General features: G+C 40.9%; 1 protein-coding gene across 4 annotated transcripts in view; it reads left to right on the forward strand.

Moving 5' to 3' along the window:
• Positions 1-1,749: 1,749 nt before the first annotated feature.
• Positions 1,750-21,559, forward strand: part of DCLRE1C (DNA cross-link repair 1C) — a 54,861-nt gene continuing 35,051 nt past the window's right edge. Inside the window, exons 1-4 of one of the 4 annotated variants that reach the window (XM_032622103.1) lie at positions 1,750-1,948; positions 15,688-15,739; positions 17,197-17,281; positions 18,306-18,390. Coding sequence is in view for 2 of the 4 variants with exons in the window: in XM_032622100.1 (XP_032477991.1) it covers positions 1,840-1,948; positions 15,688-15,739; positions 18,306-18,390 (246 nt within the window). In the remaining 2 variants the exon portion in view is untranslated. Of the gene's footprint in view, positions 1,949-15,687; positions 15,740-15,925; positions 15,942-17,196; positions 17,282-18,305; positions 18,391-21,559 lie in introns of those variants that run through there. The other 3 variants (XM_032622100.1, XM_032622102.1, XM_032622104.1) reach the window with 3 other exon arrangements.

Genomic DNA, 21,559 nt, shown 5'->3' on the forward strand with positions numbered 1-21,559 from the left:
CAAGCAACTACAAGAGGCATTTCTCCTGGGACTTAGTATCCAGGTAATTGGGCTTCTTCCAAAAGTCCATTTCATTTGTACTGTGAGGATGCCAAAGTCTAGTAAGTGACTGAATCTTCCTCTACAAGAGCCAATATTACATGTGTCTGGGCTATGCTTACCCATCTTTACTATTTTATACCCTGTCTTTTAATCCTGACTCTCTGCCTTTATTCTCTTGTCCTGTATCCATTGTTTAGAGGAGGGAATAAACACGGGGACAAATAAATAAGAATATGAGCCTCATCTTGACCTGTGTGGCCAGGAGCTTCATTGTCAGAGGTAGACACACTGGATTCTGCAAATACCAGGCTCAGTGCAAGATTTGGTTTTAGGTATAGACAGCCTAGTCACAGCGACAGCCTTCTTTTATCCTATGACAAACCATCTTATGCCAAATCAAAGGTGCTGGCAATGTACACTAGGAGGGTGTTTTACTCAGATTCGTGACAATGTGTCCACACCTCCCACTCACCCCCCCCAACTTCCTCCTCTTACTTTCTTCTTCCTCTTCCTTTCTTCCTCGTCCTTAGCATTTCACCAGAATCTGTATTTGAATAGAACTGTCTCCCGTGGCTGCAGGGAACATGCCGATATTCTCTGAGGGTGGCATTCTGATTCTTGTTTTCCCTGGCTAGAACGCATTGTTACTGGATTTATTCTTACATTACCTTGTGTCTCTGTGGAAGCATTTATTTACCACGTTCTGCAAAGTTCTTGTCTCCAAATAGATTGAAAATGACTCGTAGGCGCATCTTAGTCGTCTCTGTCATCACGGCAGGGCTTGTTCGGTGCTCTGCACAAAGTAGGACCTCAAGTATTGGAGTTGTGATTAATAATACTGTGGTGTCTAAGGAGACTTGCTGCTAAGGGGCGCGGGTAATGCCATTGTGACTATTCGGTGAATGTTAATACTTTAGCAAACCTTTTCATAAAGTTGCTTTGGTGGTGAAAAAATTCCAGACCTTTCGCCCATTACCCTACCATTTTTTTTTTCTTTTATACATCTTTGTAACTTCCAAAAGAAAAAAAAAGTTAGAAAAAAGAAAAAGGTCAAAAGGGGCGGAGGTAGGGGAGACTAGCAGCTCAGCTCTCCTTGGGATCTTTACTTATCTACCCTAAGATAATGCATCTGAGCTGTGATCATCAGGGATCGTGGATTTACTCCGTTTGTAGATTACGTATAAATGGAAGCAGGGACTAAGAGTTTTCGAATCTACCACAAGCCTGATACCGTTTTCTCACACAATTCTGACGATTATCCTATAAGGTAGACATTGGGAAGGGAGAAGAAAGAGGAAGAGAAGCAAAAGAAGGCTTGCGGGATCGCAGCCGACAAGCAGGAAGTGGAATGCATCCGATTTCAAAGCCAAGCTCCGCATCCCTGGGTGGAGCCGCCTGTTCTGGGTGCTGTCTTCCTTGGCGTTCTCGTTCCTGCACAGACACGGGCAACTCTTCACCAGAGTGACACCGTGTTGTGTCAGGGTATCCGGGAGGAGCCTCACTCCTCGCGCTGCACCCTAGATTCCTCCACCCGGCCTCCCAGCTCTGAGCGCAGGTAGCCCAATTAGTTGGTTTCACTCCGCAGGTCGCGGGCTACGGGAACTGACTGGAAACTCCTTGGCGCTGCCCCCCTCCCGCCCCCCGGGCCGAGGGGCTGCTATGATTGGACGTGGCTGCGCCCGGCCGGCCAATGGTGAGGCGGCGGCAGCTTCCCGGAAGTGGCGGCGCGGCCGGCGGCGGCTGGGGCTTCCGTTGCTTTCTAGGTTGGGGGCCAGTCCGGCCGGGTGGGCGGACGCAATGAGCTGCTTCGAGGGGCAGATGGCCGAGTATCCAACCATCTCCATAGACCGCTTCGACCGGGAGAACCTGAGGGCCCGCGCCTACTTCCTGTCCCACTGCCACAAAGGTGAGCGAGCGCTGCGCGCCGCCCAGTCCCGGGGAGCCGGGTTGCGCGGGTTCGGGCCCCGCAGTGAGGTCGCCCAGGGGCTGGAGGGAGGGAAGGCGGGGGTCGGGGTCCTTCAGGAGGGAGTTCAGGCTTTGGGAGGCCAGGGGAGAGACTAGAGACTCACCTTGTCCCGGCGGGCTCTTCAGCCCGTCTGACGCTTTAATTCCTCATCGGTACCGCGGGACAGAACAGCGACCCCCAGTTGTCACTGACCCAAGCCACTTTGATCAGGCACAACTATTCGATTTTTGGGGAAGTTCTCCCAAGGCCCAATAGTCAGAGGTTGGCAAGGATTACTTAGTTCTTTCCCCATATCCTCGCGATCATGTTATAAAGACAAGTTTAGATGAAATTGTGCCATACCCGCAGACATTGATTAGCAAGCATGCACGCACTCAAACGTCCTGTCTGTAAGCTCGGCGAAGTGCAAGCTCCGCCTCCTTATAGATGTTCTTTTCCCCTATGAAAGGTTCATTTTGGTCTAGAGGTAGGATGCGGTTTACTTTACAGACAGCCAGGTCAGGCAACCAGAATACCAAGATTTCACAGCTGGAGGCGGTTAGGACTTAAGCTTGGAGCATCACCCCCTAATGATATGGTCCTGAGGCTAGATGCTCCAGGCAAGACTGGAGCGTCTCTAAAACATTTTAGCTGGTCTCCAGAGCTGGAGCACCACTAACTTCACAACCACTGTCCATTTTTAACATCTGGTATGCTGACTGACACATCACTAACTTTACCTATGAAAACAGGGTTAATATTCATTGTGCTAATTAGCACAGCCTTGGGCATTGACCAGAGATGAAGCTTAACTGAAGCGTTCTAGAAGCTGCCTCTTGGAGTGTGGACTCCCAGAGTAGCTTAAGTAGGATGCCCCCAAGCCCTCTTTTGAGGAGTGACTCAGATACATATTCACGTATATATCACACGGTGTGATTTTAAAGTAAATTACAGATATCAAAACATGCCCTTCATCACACAGTTGGTGTGAAGATCAGCTGTTGTCTTGTGTGTGGAATCACTCACTTTAACCTGGTGTAAATCATTGAAATTTCTGCTTTTGGGAAATGGCTCTGCTTTCTGGTTCTAAGTCCCTAATTCTCTCTCTTTAATGATGAAAATCTGGACCTCCTCTATCAATTTGCTAAAAAAGCACATGAGCCTCTGTGAGGGTCTTTCTGCTTCTTTTTGAGGACAATATTTTTGTTTTTGTCTTGTTTTTCATTGAGAAGCCACTGGTGGAGGAGGATATTTTTACCTTTTGTGTTGAGTCTGCCAGCATTTCTGAACTCACATGTGGTGGCCACAATTAAAGAATGGATTTGGGGCTTTGGCCTTCATGTTTTGGAGTAGTGAGTTTGGAGAATGAGTTCATCTAGAGGAATTTGTTCATTTGTTTTTGTATTTGTGTATTTATATTATTTATTGATTTTACTTTTTAAATTGAAGTGTAATTGTGAAGGCAGCGTCATTAGTTTGTACATTAAGCAAGACTCTCTCCTGTCCAGAAGTGTATACTAACTTTTCCTGCGCTCTAATCCCACGTGGGTCTGTTTTCCCAATGAGGAGGTAAACTGATCAAGGGCAAGAACTCAACTTCTGCTTTCTGAGGTTTGCCACATTACCTACTGGTGGTTTTTAACCTTTCTGGGAAACAAGACTTCTTTGGATGTGCCATGGACTGAATTGTGTCCCCCCCAATTCATATGTTGAATCCCTAACCCCCAGTGTGACTGTATTTGGAGAAAGGGCTTTTAGGAGGTGATTAAGGTTAAATGAGGTCATAGGGGTGGGGTCCTAATTTGATAGGATCGGTGGCCTTCGAAGAAAAGGAAGAGAGATCTCTCTCTCTCCACATACACACTGAGGAGAGGCCATGTGAGCACACAGCAAGAAGGTGGCTATTTATAAGGCAGGAGAGGCCTTACCAGAAACCAACCTTGGCACCTTGATCTTGGACTTTAGCTTCCAGAACTGTTAGAAATACATTCTGTTTAAGCTACCCTGCCTGAGCTGACTAATACAGAATATCTGACAAGGTCCATGGACTCTTGTTAAAAAAAAAAGCACATGAACATGTTAACATCACAGTTTGATAAAAGTTGAGGTGGGCCATGGACCCGCTTGATGCCTCTTTATGGCCCATCTGGAACCCAGTGCTGTGCTCAGGGCAGACTTGACTAAGCTCCAGTGAGGCCTGGAGGACACGAGGGGACCCGTGGCCCGAGATAGTGGCCCAGCGTGGGGGAGGACCCCTTCCGGAGACCACTTAAGATGATTTATTCTGGTCAAGGAAAAGGAAAAAGGCCCTGGAAGGGAGATGCTGGGTGCAGTCCTAGCATCACAAAGTAATCTCCCCAGATTCCCTTGACTGGGGTGGTGGGCTGGGTTGTCTTGATGGGACAGGTTGCTGCGCCCTGAGGTAGTTTGGAAGCCTGGAGCAGAGTCCTGAGTCAGCCTTGTGTTTGCCGTGACTGAGACTCTCTGGAAACCCCGATAAGGGAGAGTCCTGCCCTGGGATGCACTCATTGGCCCTAAAAGCATGGACCAGGAGTGACCTGAGGAGATGCACACTGTGAGGGGGCAGGTAGACTGTCCCGGGGCGGCACGTGTTTGGTCAACGTCGCCCACTTGAGGTGTGGTGACGGCCTTGTTTTCAAGAGTTAAGGATTGTCACGTATAAATTTGAGGGCACGTGTGTTGGTGGTAATTAGGATAATTAGATTTTCTTCTTGTGGGTTATTGTTAGGCTGTTTAACATTGTCTCCCCATCAACCCAGCTGGACTGCCTTTGCCGTTTGCCTTCATCAAGGGTGATAACAGGCAGTGTTTACATAAATTAATCAAAATGCAAGTGAAAGTCATTTTTGGTAAATGATTTGAGGAGGAAAAGACTTTCAAAATAATCTACTTGGTTATAGTTTTTTTTTTTTAAGTAAAATTAACTTTCCAGCAGCATTTATGTATTAATCTTAAAAGAGCGGGGAAAAAGTTATATAGAGAAAATAATTTTGTATAATTAGCTTTAAACTTTTAAACTTATTATCAGTTTTTAGAAAACATATAATGAAGATTGTTAATTCATGGTGAGACAGCAGTTTTCATGGCTGAATAATATTTCATTGTGCATATATACCACATCTTCTTTATGCATTCATTCATTGATGGACACTTAGGTTGTTTCCATGTCTTGGCTATTGTAAATAATGCTTCAGTGAACCTGGGGGTGCAGATATCTTTTTGAGTTAGTGTTTTTGTTTTCTTTAGTTAAATACCCGGACGTGGAATTGCTGGATCATATGGTAGTTCTGTTTTTAATTTTTTGAGGAACCTCCATACTGTTTTCCATAGTGGCTGCACCAATTTACATTCCTACCAACAGTGCACAAGGGTCCCCATTTCTCCACAGCCTTTTCAACATTTGTTATTTTTCTTTTTGATAATAGCCAGTCTAATGGGTGTGAGGTGGTATCTCATTGTGGTTTTGATTTTCCTGATGATTAATGATGTGGAACATCTTTTCATGTGCCCGTTGGCCATCTGTATGTCTTGGGGAAAATGTCTATTCAGATCTGCCCATTAAAAAAATCAGATTTTTTTTTGCTGTTGAGTTATGAGTTCTTTATATATTTTGGATATTAGTCCCTTATCAGGTACATGATTTGCAAATGTTTTCTCCTATTCAGTAGGTTTTTTCATTTCGTTGATGCTTTCCTTTGCTGTGCAAAAACTTTTTAATTTGATGTCCTTTGCTTAGTTTTGCTTTTGGTGTCAGATTCAAAAGATCACCACTAAGACCTATGTCAAGGAGCTTACTGCCTGTTTTCTTCTAGAAATTTTATGGTTTCAGATCTTAGATTCAAGTCTTTAATCTATTTTGAGTTAATTTTTGTATGGTATAAGATAATGGTTAGGTTTCATTCTTTTGCATGTGGCTGTCCAGTTTTCCTACCACCATTTATTGAAGAGACTGTCCTTTCCCCATCATATATTCTTGGTTTCTTTATCATATATTCTCAGTAATTGACACTATATGTGTGGCCTTATTTCTGGGCTTCCTATTCTGTTCTGTTGATCTATGTGTTTTTATGCCAGTACCATACTGTTGTAATTACTATACATTTGAAACAATACATTTTGTAACCAGGGAGCATGTCTCCAGTTTTGTGTTTTTTTCAAGATTGCTTTGGCTATTTGGAGTTCTTTTGTGGTTCTATAAAAATTTTATGATTATTTGTTCTGTTTCTATGAAAAATGCCATTGGAATTTTGATATGGGTTGCACTGAACCTGTTGATTGCTTTGGGTAGTATGGACAATTTAACAGTATTGATTCTTTCAATCTGTGAGCATGGAATAGCTTTACATTTATTTGTCATCAATTTCTTTTATTAATGCTTGTAGTTTTCAATATACTGGTCTTTACTTCCTTGGTTAAATTTATTCCTACATATTTTATTCTTTTTGATGTAGCTGTGAATGGGATCGTTTTCTTAATTTCTCTTTCTGATGGTTATTTGTGTGTAGAAATGCAGCAGACTTCTGTATGTTGATATCCTGCAACTTTACTGAATTCCTTTATTCTAACAGTTTTTTGTTTTTAATAGATTTTTATTGGAGTATAATTGCTTCACAATACTGTGTTAGTTTCTGTTGCACAACAAAGAGAATCAGCCATATGCATACACATGTCCCCATATCCCCTCCATTTTGAGCCTCCCTCCCACCCTTCCTATCCCACCCCTCTAGGTCATCGCAAAGCACCAAGCTGACCTCCCTGTGCTATGCTGCTGCTTCCCACTAGCTAACTATTTTACATTCGGTAGTGTATATATGTTGTTGTTTTTTTTTTAACTTTCGAATTTTATTTTTTTACACAGCAGGTTCTTATTAGTTATCCATTTTATACATATTAGTGTATATATGTCAATCCCAATCTCCCAATTCGGCAGTGTATATATGTTGATGCTACTCTGGCTTTGCCCCAGCTTCACCCTTCCACCCCATGTCCTCAAGTTCATTCTCTATGTCTACATCTTTATTGCTGCCCTGCCACTAGGTTCATCAGTACTGGTTTTTTAGATTCCACATATATGCGTTAGCATGTGGTATTTGTTTTTCTGTTTCTGACTTACTTCACTCTGTATGACAGACTTAGGTCCATCCACCTCACCACAAATAACTCAATTTCGTTTCTTAATGGCTGAGTGAGATTCTATTGTATATAGGTACCACATTTTCTTTATCCATTCATCTGTCAATGGACACCTAGGTTGCTTCCTAGTCCTGGCTATTGTAAATAGTGCTGCAGTGTGGTACATGACTATTTTTGAATTATGGTTTTCTCAGGGTATATACCCAATAGTGGGATTACTGGGTCGTATGGTAGTTCTATTTTTAGTTTTTTAAGGAACCTCCATCCTGTTTTCCATAGTGGTTATATCAATTTACATACCCACCAACAGTGCAGGAGGGTTCCCTTTTCACCACACCCTTTCCAGCATTTATTGTTTCTAGATTTTTTGACAATGGCCATTCTGACCAGCATGAGGGGATACCTCACTGTAGTTTTGATTTGCGTTTCTCTGATAATTAGAGATGTTGAGCATCTTTTCATTTGCCTCTTGACCATCTGTATGTCTTCTTTGCTGAAATGTCTGTTTAGGTCTTCTGCCCATTTTTTAACTGGATTGTTTGTTTTTTTGATATTGAGCTCCATGAGCTGTATGTATATTCTGGAGATTAATCCTTTGTCTGTTGTTTTCATTTGCAAATATTTTCTCCCATTCTGAGGGTTGTCTTTATGTCTTGTTTATGGTTTCCTTTGCTGTGCAAAAGCTTTTAAGTTTAATAAAGTCCTATTTATTTATTTTTGTTTTTATTTCCATTACTGTAAGAGGTGGGTCAAAAAAGATCTTGCTGTGGTTTATGTCAAAGAGTGTTTTTCCTATGGCTTCCTCTAAGAGTTTTATAGTGTCTGGTCTTACATTTAGGTCTTTAATCCATTTGGAATTTATTTTTGTCTCTGGTGTTAGGTAGTGTTCTAATTTCATTCTTTTACATGTAGCTGTCCAGTTTTCCCAGCACCACTTATTGAAGAGGCTGTCTTCTCTCCATTGTATGTTCTTGCCTCCTTTGTCATAAATTAGGTGACCATATGTGTGTGGGTTTATCTCTGGGCATTCTATCCTGTACATTGATCTATATTTCTGTTTTTGTGCCAGTACCAAACTGTCTTGATTACTATAGCTTTGTAGTATAGTTTGAGGTCGGGGAGCCTGATTCCTCCAACTCCATTTTTCTTTCTCAAGCTTGCTTTGGCTATTTGGGGTCTTTTGTGTTTCCATACGAACTGTAAATTTTTAAAATAATTCTGTGAAGAATGCCATTGGTAGTTTGATGGGGATTGCATTGAATCTGTAGATTGCTTTGGGTTGTGTAGTCATTTTCACAATATTGATTCTTCCAATCCAAGAACATGGTATCTTTCTCCATCTGTTTTATGTCATATTTGATTTCTTTCATCAGTGTTTTATAGTTTTCTGAGTACAAGTCTTTTGCCTCCTTAGGCAGGTTTATTCCTAAGTATTTTATTTTTTTGTTGAAATGGTAAATGGGAGTGTTTCCTTAATTTCTCTTTCTGATTTTTCATTGTTGATGTATAGGAATGCAAGAGATTTCTGTGCATTAATTTTGTATCCTGCAACCTTGCCAAATTCATTGATTAGTTCTAGTAGTTTTCTGGTGGCATCTTGAGGATTTTCTATGTATAGTGTCATGTCATTGGCAAACAGTGACAGTTTTACTTCCTTTCAAATTTATTCCTTTTATTTCTTTTTCTTCTCTGATTGCTGTGGCTAGGACTTCCAAAAGTATGTTGAGTAAGAGTGGTGAGAGTGGACATCCTTGTCTTATTCCGGATCTTAGTGGAAATGCTTTCAGTTTTTCACCATCAAGTATGATGTTGGCTGTGGGTTTGTCATATGTGGCGTTTATTATGTTGAGGTAGGTTCCCTCTATGCCCACTTTCTGGAGAGTTTTTATCATAAATTGGTGTTGAATTTTGTCAAAAGCTTTTTCTGCATCTATTGAGATGATCATATGGTTTTTATTCCTTAATTTGTTAATGTGGTGTATCACGTTGATTGATTTGCGTACATCGAAGAATCCTTGCATCCCTGGGATAAATCCCACTTGATCATGGTGTATGATCCTCTTTATGTGCTGTTGGATTCTCTTTGCTAGTATTTTGTTCAGGATTTTTGCATCTATGTTCATTAGGGATATTGGTCTATAATTTTCTTTGTTTGTGATATCTTCTTCTGGTTTTGGTATCAAGGTGATGGTGGCTTCGTACAATGTATGTGGGAGTGTCCCTCCCTCTGCAACTTTTTGGAAGAGTTTAAGAAGGATCGGTGTTAACTCTTCACTAAATGTTTGATAGAATTCGCCTGTGAAGCCATCTGGTCCTGGACTTTTGTTTGTTAGAAGATTTTTAATTACAGTTTCAATTTCATTACTTGTGATAGGTCTGTATGTATTTTCTAATTCGTCCTTTTTCAGCCTTGGAAAATTGTACCTTTCCAAGAATTTGTCCATTTCTTTGTGGTTGTCCATTTTATTGGCATATAGTTGTTTGTAGTAGTCTCTTATAATCCTTTGTATTTCTGCAGTGTCACTTGTGATTTCTCCTTTTTCATTTCTAATTTTATTGATTTGCGTCCTCTGCCTTTTTTTCCTTGATGAGTCTGGCTAAGGGTTTCTCAATTTTTTTTATCTTCTCAAGGAACCAGCTTTTAGTTTTATTGATCTTTGCTATTATTTTCTTCATTTCTATTTCATTATTTCTGCTCTGATCTTTATGATTTCTTTCCTTATACTGACTTTGGGTTTTCCTTGTTCTTCTTTCTCGAGTTGTTTTAAGTGTAGGGTTAGATTATTTATTTGAGAGTTTTCTTGTTTCTTGAGGTGAGATTGAATTGCTCTCAACTTCCCTCTTAGTACTGCTTTTGCTGCGTCCCATAGGTTTTGGGTCATTGTGTTTTCGCTGTCATTTGTTTCTATGTATTTTTTAATTTCTTCTGTGATGTCTTGGTTATTTAGTAGTGTACTGTTTAGCCTCCATGTATTTGTGTGTTTACAGTTTTTTTCCTGTAACTGATTTCCAATCTCATAGTGTTGTGGTCAGAAAAGATGCTTGAACTATTTCAATTTTCTTAAGTTTTCCGAGGCTTGATTTGTCACCCAAGATGTGATCCATCCTGGAGAATGTTCCATGTGCACTTGAGAAGAAAGTGTATTCTGCCACTTTTGGGTGGAATGTTCTATAAATATCAATTAGATCTATCTGATATATTGTGTCATTTAAAGCTTGTGTTTTCTTACTTATTTTCTGTTTGGATGATCTGTCCATTGGTGTAAGTGGGGTGTTAAAGTCCCCTACTGTTAACGTGTTACTGTCTATTTCTCCTTTCATGGTTGTTAGCATTTGCCTTATGTATTGACATGCTCCTGTGTTGTGTGCATATACATTTATAATTGTTATGTCTTCTTCTTGGATTGATCCTTTGATCAGTATGTAGTGTCCCTCCTTATCTCTTGTAACAGTCTTTATTTTAAAGTCTATTTTGTCTGATACAAGTATTGCTACTCTAGCTTTCTTTTGATTTCCATTTGCATGGAATATCTTTTTCCATCCCTTCACTTTCAGTCCATATATGTCCCTAGGTCTGAAGTGGGTCTCTTGTAGACAGCATATATATGGATCTTGTTTTTGTATCCATTCAGCCAGTCTGTGTCTTTTGGTTGGGGCATTTAATCCATTTACATTCAAGGTTATTATCAATATGTATGTTCCTATTACCATTTTCTTAATTGTTTTGGATTTGTTTTTGTGGGTCTTTTTCTTCTTTTGTGTTTCCTGCTTAGAGAGGTTTCTTTAGCATTTATTGTAAAGCTGGTTTGGTGGTGCTGAATTCTCTTAGCTTTTGCCTGTCTGAAAACCTTTTCACTTCTCCATCGAATCTGAATGAGATCCTTGCTGGATAGAGTAATCTTGGTTGTAGGTTTTTCTCTTTCATCACTTTAAGTATATCCTGCCACTGCCGTCTGGCTGCAGAGTTTCTGCTGAAAAATCAGCTGATAACCTCATGGGGATTCCTTTGTACGTTATTTTTTGTTTTTCCATTGCTGCTTTTAATATTTTTTCTTTGAATTTAATTTTTGTTAGTTTGATTAATATGTGTCTTGGTGTGTTTCTCCTAGGGTTTATCCTGTACGGGACTCCCTGTGCTTCCTGGACTTGGGTGACTATTTCCTTTCCCTGTTAGGGAAGTTTTCAACTATAATCTGTTCAAATATTTTCTCAGACCCTTTCTTTTTCTCTTCTTCTTCTGGGACCCCTATAATTTGAATGTCGGTGTGTTTAGGGTTGTCCCAGAGGCCTCTGAGATTGTCCTCAATTCTTTTCATTCTTTTTTCTTTATTCTGCTCCTCGGCAGTTATTTCCACCAATTTGTCTTCCAGCTCGCCTATTCGTTCTTCTGCCTCCGTTATTCTGTTATTGATTCCTTCTAGTGTATTTTTTATTTCAGTTATTGTGTTGTTTATCTCTGTTTGCTTGTTCTTTAGTTCTTCTAGATCTTTGGTAAACATTTCTTGTATTTTCTCGATCCATGCCTCCATTCTATTTCCGAGATTCTGGATCATCTTTACTGTCATTACTCTGAATTCTTGTTCTGGTAGGTTGCCTATTTCCTCTTCATTTATTTGGTCTTGTAGGTTTTTACCTTTCTCCTTCATCTGTGACATATTTGTGTGCTGTCTCATTTTTTTTTTTTTTTTTTTTTACGAGTGGGATTGTGTTCTTGTCTTACTGGTTGTTTGGCCTGCGGCTTCCAACACTGGAGTCTGTAGGCTATTGGGTAGAGCTGGATCTTGGTGCTGAGATGAGGAACGCCATGAGCCCTCACTCTGATGAATATTCCCTGGGGTCTGAGGTTCTCTGTTAGTCCAGTGGTTCAGACTTGAAGCTCGCACTGCAGGAGCTTGGGCCCGACCCTGGGCTTCTGATCCAAGATCCTGCAAGCTGCATGGGGTGGCAAAAAAAAAAAAAAAAAGAGAACAATAACAAAGTAAAAAATAAAATTAGACTAGGAAACTAACAGATATGTTAGAAAGAATATAAAAATAAAAATATAGATGAATCAACTGGAAGGTACATCAGTACCACAATAGTAAAAAAAGAGGAGGAGGGAAAAGAAGAAAAAAGGGGGGAAGGCCTTGGCTGTGGAGGGCGGGGCCTAAGCAAGGGCGAGGTTTGGGTGGTGTGCGGGGTCTATGCTCAGGACCCACAGGGCTGGAAAAGGCCCTGGGGGCCGTGTGGGGTGGGGCTTAGTCTCAAGGAACAGAAGGGGCCCAGGCGTGCCCCTCACCCCTGGTCTCAGAGGGCAGGGGACCTCACCTGGGAGCCCAGCAGGCTTCCTGGGCTCTAGTGGGCGGGGCAATCGCCCTCCGCTCCTCTCCTGCTCCTCCTGGATGACCCCTCCCACCTGCCTCTCCTGATCTCCCCAGCCTCCCTCCTATCCTCCAGGACCCACGTGGCCTGGATCAGGCTTTTGGGGGGGTGGGTACTGGTTTGGGAGCTCAGCAGGCTCCCTGGCCCAAGTGGGCCAGGCGATTGCCCTCCACTCCTCTCCCGCTCTTCCCAGAGGGCCCCTCCCTCCTGCCTCTCCTGATCTCCCTGGCCTCTGGGGCACTGATCCTGTCTGGCATCCACTTCTCCTCCCCGCTCAGTCCCCCTACATCCTACCGGTTCACTTTGGGGTTCCTCCCGTCTCCTTGGGCGTCAGAGTCCCCCACCCGCGGCCTTCAGGCACCCTAGTTGTGGGGAGATGCTAACTCTGCATTTTCCCACACTGCGATATTGACCAGTGTTCCTCTAACAGTTTTTTGATGGAGTCTTTAGGGTTTTCTATATATGTATCATGTTGTCTGTAAATAGTGCCAGTTTTACTTCTTCCTTTCAACTTTGCATGCTTTTTATTTCTTTTTCTTGCCTAATTCCTATGGCTGGGATTTATAATATTATGTTGAATAAAAGGGCAAGAATGGGTGTTCTTGTCTTATTTCTGATCTTAGAGAAATAGCTTTCAGCTTTTCACCACTGATTATGATGTTTGCTGAGAGCTTGTCACATATGGCCTTTATTATATTGAAGTTTGTTCCCTCTATACCTGATTTATTGAGAGTTTTTATCATAAATGGATGTCAAGTTTTGTCCAGTGCTTTTTGTGCATCTGTTGAGATGATTATATGGTTTTTTATCCTTCATTTTGTTCATGTGATTATAACATTGACTGATTTGTGGATGTTGAACCAAATTTGCATCCCTGGAATAAATCCCACTAAATCATGGTGTATGATCCTTTTAATGTGTTGTGGAATTCTGTTTGCTAATATCTTGTTGAGGATTTTTTTCATCTATGTTCATCAGGGATATTGGTCTGTAATTTGTGTGATGTCCTTGTCTGGTTTTGGTATCAGGGTAATGCTAGCCTCATAAATTGAGTTCTTTGAATGTTTGTAGAATTCACTAGCAAAGCCATCTGGTCCGGGACTTTTGTTTGTTGGATTTTTAAAGTTACTGATATTAGTAGAGATATTTAGTATCCTTACTAGTTATCAGTCTATTCCGATTTTCTGTTTCACCATGATTCAGTCTTGATAGGTTGTATGTTTCTAAGAATTTATCCATTTCTTCTAGGTTGTCCACTTTGTTGGTGTATAATTGTTCATAGTAGTCTCTTACCCTTTCGTTTCCGTTTTAAGAGTTGTAATAGCTCCTCTTTCATTTCTGATTTTATTTATTTGAGTCCTATCTCTCCCTCCCTCCCTCCCTCCCTCCCTCCCTCCCTCTCTCTCTCTCTCTCTCTCTCTCTCTCTCCCCACTTCTCCTTTGTTGCTTAGTCTAGCAAAGGCTTGTCAATTTTGTTTACCTTTTCAAAGAACCAGCTCTTAGTTTCACAACTTAGTTTCTCTGTTGTCTTTTTAGTCTGTTTTTAATTTAATTTTGTTCTAATCTTGGTTATTTCCTTCCTTCTGCTAATTTTGGGCTTTGTTTGTTCTTCTTTTTCTAGTTTCTTGAGTTGTAAAGTTAGGTTGGTTATTTGAGATTTTTCTTGTTTCTTGAGGTAGGCATTTGTCTCTTGACCTTCCCCCTTAGAACTGCTTTTGCTGCAACCCACAAATTTTGGTATGTTTTATTTCCATTCTCAGTCGTCTCAAGGTATTTTAAAATTTCTCTTTTGATTTATTCTTTGACCCATTGGTTGTTCAGTAGCATGTTGTTTAATCTCCACTTATTTGTGAATTTTCCAGTTTTCTTCTTGTAATTAATTTTAGTTTCATACCATTGTAGTTGGAAAAGATGCTTGATATGATTTTAATCATCTTAAATTTATTGAGACTCATTTTGTGGTCTAATATATGGTCTATCCTGGAAAATGTTCCATGTGCACTTGAGAAGATTGTGTGTTCTGTTGCCTTTGCATGAAGCGTTCTTTATATATTTGTGAAGTTCATCTGATCTTATGTTTAGGTCCAATGTTTTGTTACTGATTTTCTGACTGAATGATCCATCCATTGACTTAAGTGCGGTATTAAAGTCCCCTGCTCTTACTGTATTGCTGTCTATTTCCCCTTTTAAGTCTGTTAATATTTGCTTTTTGTATTTAGATGTTCCTCTGTTGGGTGCATAAATGTTTACAAACGTTATATCCTCTTGTTGGATGGACCCAACAAGAGGATATAACATTTGTAAATATTACATTATCATATGTAATATGATAATGTCTCTTATTAGAGTCTTTGTTTTAAAGTCTGTTTTGTCTAAGTATAGTTACTCCAGCTTTCTTTTGGTTTTTATTTGGAATCAGGATAATTAGAATTGGTTTGATTTAACTAAGCAATTTCAAAATGTTTGGTTCTTGTTATCTGGGCTTTTGCATGCTAAAGATTCAAAATGTAATATTATAATGCACTATATATTTAATGTACCATTTAGTTTAAATGTTACCTTTCTTTAAAAGTCACCTTTCTGTGTTTGTTAATTTGGCAAGCTGTGGAGCAAGCCTCTGTGGGTAGCAATAACCCACCTTTCAACACAGCAGTCACAGTAGGCTGAGAAGATAGTGAAACTCTTCTTATTCTGGCCTAAGCCTGAATGGTTTTCTCGAGGATTCCATGGAAGCAAACTTGAATTTCCAGATGGACTAACTTTAGTGACTGGAATTGAAGAGGTCACAGAGAGCATGGTCTGAAGGGTGGTTGGATTGAAATGAAAGAAGAGAGTAAAGGAAAGTGATGGAAGCAGTTCTGAATGAGGTCATGCATTCTTCTGTGGCTACTCTGAGTGATTTAGACTCTGCCCTAAGATGCAGAGGATCATTCTCCTTTTAAATGGCTTCTGTTGGCTCAGAGATGGTCAACTTTTAGTGGTTCTTTTCCTATTTTCAGTGGATTCTTCATCTGCAGAAGCAAGAGCCAGTAGCTCATACAAATCAGTGCTCCTATAAAAGTGAACCTCTCATTTATTTTCTCTTAAAAGAAAGCCTAAAAAGAACAGACAGCTCAGTTTCCTTGGGCCAAGGAATCCTCTGAAAAAAATAATGTATTTATGATTTCTGATTATTTTGTTTTCAGATCACATGAAAGGATTAAGAGCCCCTAGCTTGAAAAGAAGGTTGGAGTGCAGGTAATTTCTTTTCTTTTCTTTTTTAAAATTATCTATTTGGCTGAGCTGGGGCTTAGCTGTGGCATGTGGATCTTTAGTTGCAGCATGTGGGAACTCTTAGTTGTGGCATGTGGAATCTAGTTCCCTGACCAGGGATTGAACCCAGGTCCCCTGCATTGGGAGCGCGGAGCCTTAGCCACTGGACCACCAGGGAGGTCCCCAGGTAATTTCCTTTGCTATTTATTTGTGTGTTCTATTTTTTTAAGTAAAAATTTTAATTGAGCTGTAACATCTGCATAGAAAAGTACTTATATCATATGGGAATAGTCTGATGAACTTTTACAAGTGAACACATGTGTAGTGTCTGCCCAGTCCAAGAAATAGAACAGCATCAATATCCTGGGACAGAACCCTGCCCCTCCCCCAGTCAGTCTTCCCCACCCACAGGTACCCTCTCTTCTGACTTTTGTCATCATCGTTTAGCTTTGGTTGTTTTTGAACTTTATTTAAATAGAATCATACTGAATAGACTCTTCTACTTGTTTTCTTTTACTTAACATTATATTTGAATGATTCATCCATGCTATTGGGTGCAGTAATAGTCTGTTCATTTTTATTTCTGTAATAGTGTGTCTGTGTGTGTGCGTAAATGATTGTTCCATTATGAAGAGTCATATAATATTGTTGGATCCTTTCTTAAAGCTGAGTTATTGCATTCTTTTCCTGCAGTCATTGCCTAAGTCAGATTCCAAATTCTCAAGATATATGCAGTTGACCCTTGAACAACACAGTGGTTAGGGGCACCGACCTTCTATGAGGTCAAAAATCCACATATAACTTTATAGTTGGCCCTCCCTATCCTGGTTCCGCATCTGTGGGTTCAACTAACTGCAAATTGTGTAGTACTATGGTACTTATTTAGTGAAGAAAAAAACCCGTGCGTAAGTGGACCCTCACAGTTGAACTCCATGTTGTTCAAGGGTCAACTGTATATAGAAAGGACCCTATTGACTTTTTGACTATTTGATCTTTGACTTAGCAGGCTTCTTTGCTAAGTGATATCAATAGTCTGTGTTTTTGATAATGGTAGCTAATATTTATTAAAAATATATATTCATGGGCTTCCCTGGTGGCGCAGTGGTTGAGAGTCTGCCTGCCGATGCAGGGGACACGGGTTCGTGCCCCGGTCCGGGAAGATCCCACATGCCGTGGAGCAGCTGGGCCCATGAGCCATGGCCGCTGAGCCTGCGCATCCAGAGCCTGTGCTCCGCAACGGGAGAGGCCACAACAGTGAGAGGCCTGCGTATCGCAAAAAAAAAAAAAAAAAGAAAGAAAAAAATATATATATTCATACTAGATGTTGAAGATACAGTAGTGAGGAAAATAGGCAAAAATCCCTCTCTTCCTGGAGCTGACATTCTCCTTAGAGCCTCTTGATAATCTTTTGAATAGATACTATTATTATTTCTATCTTACAGATGAGGAAACTGAGGAACCAGAAGGGTTAAATTAGTTGCCCAAGGTCACGCAGCCAGTAAGTGGCAGGACCAGGATTCCCACCAGGTCTGTCTGATTTTAGAGCCTATATATTAGTTATCTATTTGCTGCGTAACAAACTACCCCCAAACTCAGTGACTTATAACAACGCTAATCATGTATTCTCTCTGTCTGTTTCTGTGGGTCAGGAGTTCTGACAGGGTACAGTGGGGATGGCTGGTTTCTGCCTGACTGGGTGTCGTATGGGGGCTGACATTACCTGAAGGCTCATTCATTCAATGTCTGACATCTGGGCTGGGGAGACTCAAACAGTTGGGGCACTTTGAGCATCTCTGTCTCTAAAAAGTAGCTCTTCAGCATAGTGGTTTCAGAATAGCAGGACTTCTTAAATGGAAACTAAAAAAAAAGTGTATGTCCCAAGAGAGGGCCAGTGGCAGCCATACTGCCTAGAGATCTAGCCTCGAAAGGCCTGCTGTATTATGTCCATCACATTCTGTTGGCTAAGGCAGTTACAAAGCTCTGTCCGGGTTCAAGGGGAGGTTAACACAGACGCCTCCTGTCAGTGGGAGAATTTCCACGACCACTTTGTAAGAAGATGGTGTGTGGTTAGGGTGTATACGTCAGTGTGGGCATCTCTGGAAAGTATGATCTGCTGTAGACTGCATTCCTAACCTCTGAACTGGAGTGTTGAATTTTTAAAGTTTGTCATGAAGTTGGTTTCTGCCCACTAGACATAAACAGAATGGATTTATATGAAGTAAAAGGCAGACGTCTCCTGTCCCACTTCCCTTTCTGCAGAGGTAGTTTACCATTGGGTGGTATCTCTCCAGGCATACCTGATTGTCTAAAACCCGTGTCTTTAAGATGAGGATGGTGAGGACCAGCCTTTGAGGAGGTCGGAGGACACAGTATTTTCCCTCCTCTGCTTCTTGCCCATCCCTTTATAGTCTCGATGGGACTGAGGTGGGCACTGGAGTATTGGCCTGCCAGCTCAGTTTCTGAATTATTCGAGGCAACTGACATACTTTGAAACATATTTCCTAGTCACCCAGATGTCTCATTCTCGATTTTTTTGGTCTCTTGTTTTCAGCTTGAAGGTGTACTTATACTGTTCGCCTGTTACTAAAGAGCTGTTGTTAACGAGCCCGAGGTACAGATTTTGGGAGAAACGAATTGTAAGTTTTAGTTTTTGAATGACACTAATTCTTTTCAAGTGGGAAATATGTTTTGAGGTGTATTGAGCAAAGCATCGGCATTATTCAAAGCCCGCTTCCTCCACACTGTATGTACCCACAGTAATCACAGTGTTGCCGGTTAGCCTTTGTAATTCATTAGTTTGGAAGAGGTTGACATTTTATCGCTGCTGATTTTCCTTTCTTGTCCCTCAACGTGTTGACCTAGATTCTTAGTTTTGTCTAATCTCACAGACTCTCTTGCTGAGTTACGTTTTATTACTTTAAAGTATAAAACATTCATTAACGTAATTGATAAATCCTTTTATTTAGATCATGGGATAGATTAGGAAAAACAAACAAAATTTATGGGTTATAATAAGAAAGAGATAACAATCAGAATGAAAATAGAATGGGTAATTTTGAATCTGGCAGAAGAAAACGGAGCTATCCAACAGAAGGTGAAGGGGAGAAAAAAGCATGGCACGTTGAAAACGCGAAGGTGGTGGCACAAGTTCTATTAGAACAGTTATTGCTACGAATATGAATGAATTTTCTTCAACCCTGGATCAAAAGACAAATTCTTGGTTTAGGCTAAAAAAAAAAAAAAGATCCACCAGTCTTGGTCTACAAGAGACATAAATTACTCTAAAGGAAAAATGCAGGTTAAAGGGGAAAAAATAAAAAGGAAAAAATATAATGAACAATTAGAAGCTAAACATGCCAGAGTGGCAACTTTTATATCATACAGAGATTGAAGGCAAAAAAAAATATCATAAGCGTCAAAGAAGATGTTATTTACTATTAAAAGGAACAACCTTTTAATAGTATCAAGAAGATATGAACATAAATGCAATTGACAAAGTAGCCTCAACCTGGATACAGTAATACCTGACCACCCAGAGCTTGATCAGAGGAAGAACCACGAGGAGTAGATAGCATTAGGGTTTGTGATATGGATTAAACCGTCAGTAATTGGGGGTGCTGGCAGAGAAGTCTGAACAAGCATCACCAAGAATGTTTGATGTCTGATTGCTGGCAGCTTTCAGCTCCCACCTCCACTTGCCCCACATCTGGGCAAACTGATTTAAAAAAAAAAAGCCTGCCCCTTCCTTGGCGCCTACATGGATTTCAAACATGCAAGCCCAGGCCCACCCTGTAACCATGATAAAAACCAGGCCACCTGCTCCCATTTTCTCAGGTCACACAAACCACTTCCTCCCAGCCTGGTTTCTACCCTGCTCTCCCCAGATAGTCCCACAGCGAACATACCGCAGTGTTTTCACACTCTCTTGGTTCATGTGTGGCATCTTCAGTCTTAGCCTCTGATCTGTCAGTTGGGTGGGATCCGTCCCCCCTCTGCAGAGGGACACAACAGCAAGGCTGTAACCTTGGCCTTGGTATTAGGCCTGAAGTTACTGTGGGTCAGTCTGGCCAGCAGTCAGGAAGGAAAGCTGAAAAAGAAGGAGAGAAGAGCAGAGATAGGCTGGAGTCCACAGGGACAAATGGGGACCCATGTCTGCCTCCCACTCCTTGGTCACTGAGTTCCACACACGTGGCCCAGGGCTCCAAGAAGCTCGGGAGGATACCCAGCGGAAGACGGAGCTGCCGCCGTACTGCCCATGTCAGTGAGGTAAGCCAACAGATCAACAGCGTACCTGAGCTGTTATAATTTCTGGTGCCTTTCAGAGCATTGAAAAATGGCTGCTGGTTCACTTCTGCCTTCCAAATCTCACACAGGTGTTTCTTGTGGCCACCGCTAACCTGGAAGTGTACGTGGAAGGGGCTTGTAGGATCATTCCAGGTGAGCTGAGTGGATGTAGTTCAAGGCCACCTCATAATCTAAGGGAGAAAGGGGCAACTCAACAGTGGTAGCTGGAGAGCTTACCAGACCACTCTCAGAAGCTGAGAGATGAAGGAGACAGGAAGTAACTGAATATACAGAAGATTTAAATGGCGTAATTAACACATGCGAACCAATCGAAACACAGAGCTTTAAACCGAACAGAGAAGAGATCTTTGGGTAAACTTGGAATGTTTATCAAAACTGAGCATGTACTACGTCACTAAAGAAGTTTCAAGAACTCCTAGTGATCTGTTCTTTTACCATAATACAATGATGTTGGAAATCAGACATACAAGGAGAGTTAAAATCATCCCATACATATGGGAGCTAAATGCATACCACAGCAACTCTAGGTTAAAGAGAAAATTGTAAAGAAAAACATACAATACTTAGGACTGATGGACAATGAAAGTGTGACATGTCAAAGTGTGTGGAGCACAGCTAAGTTAGTACTTGAAGGGAAATTGAGAGCATTAAATGCATTTCTTAGAAAACAGACTGGAACTAAATGGAATAAGTCTTTGACTCAAGAAGAACGAAAAGGAGCAACAAAGCAAACCTAAGGATATGTGAAAGAAGAAAATAATAGAGAGAAAAGGACGGGTTAGTGATATAGAGACTAACGACCACAGAAGATAAAAGGGAAGATTAACAAAAGTAAAAGCTGCTTTCTAGAGAAATAGAGGTAAATTTAGGGACTTCCTGGTGGTCCAGCGGTTAAGACTCTGTGCTTCCAATGCAGGGGATGCGGGTTTGATTTCTGGTTGGGGAACTAAGATCCCACATGCCGCACAGTGTGGCCAAAGCAAAGAAACAAAACAAACAAAAGAAAACAAAACGAAATAGAGATAAATCTTGCCAAGATCGATTAAAAGAACAAAGATGCATATAAAAATACAGAATGATAAAAAGGAAAATACCTATTAATAATAGCAGTGCCTTGTCTTGAAAATTAATACGATAGTATATTCAGTAATTTAGACACAGTGGATAAATACTGGAAAAGTAGGAAAACACCAAATTGAGGGAAGAAAAGTAGACCACTTGAATAAAGAAGTAGGCGTCAAAGACATTAAAACAGTTTTCAAAGATCTCTTCTTCAAAAAAGCCCCACACCCAGATGGTTTTATAGGTGCGTTTTGCCAAATGTTCAAAGAACAAATGGTCCCTATCGTAGGAGAGACTAAAAAGATAAGCTGCTCAACCTCACTGGCAGAATGGATAGTGATAGTAAATGGGGGGAAAAAAGGCCATTTCACGTGTGAATATCCTAATTAAGGTCATAGCTGACTGAATCTCACAGTATTAAAAAATAGTGTATCGTGA

Source organism: Phocoena sinus, chromosome 2 (assembly GCF_008692025.1).
Source record: "Phocoena sinus isolate mPhoSin1 chromosome 2, mPhoSin1.pri, whole genome shotgun sequence".
NCBI lineage: Eukaryota > Metazoa > Chordata > Mammalia > Artiodactyla > Phocoenidae > Phocoena > Phocoena sinus.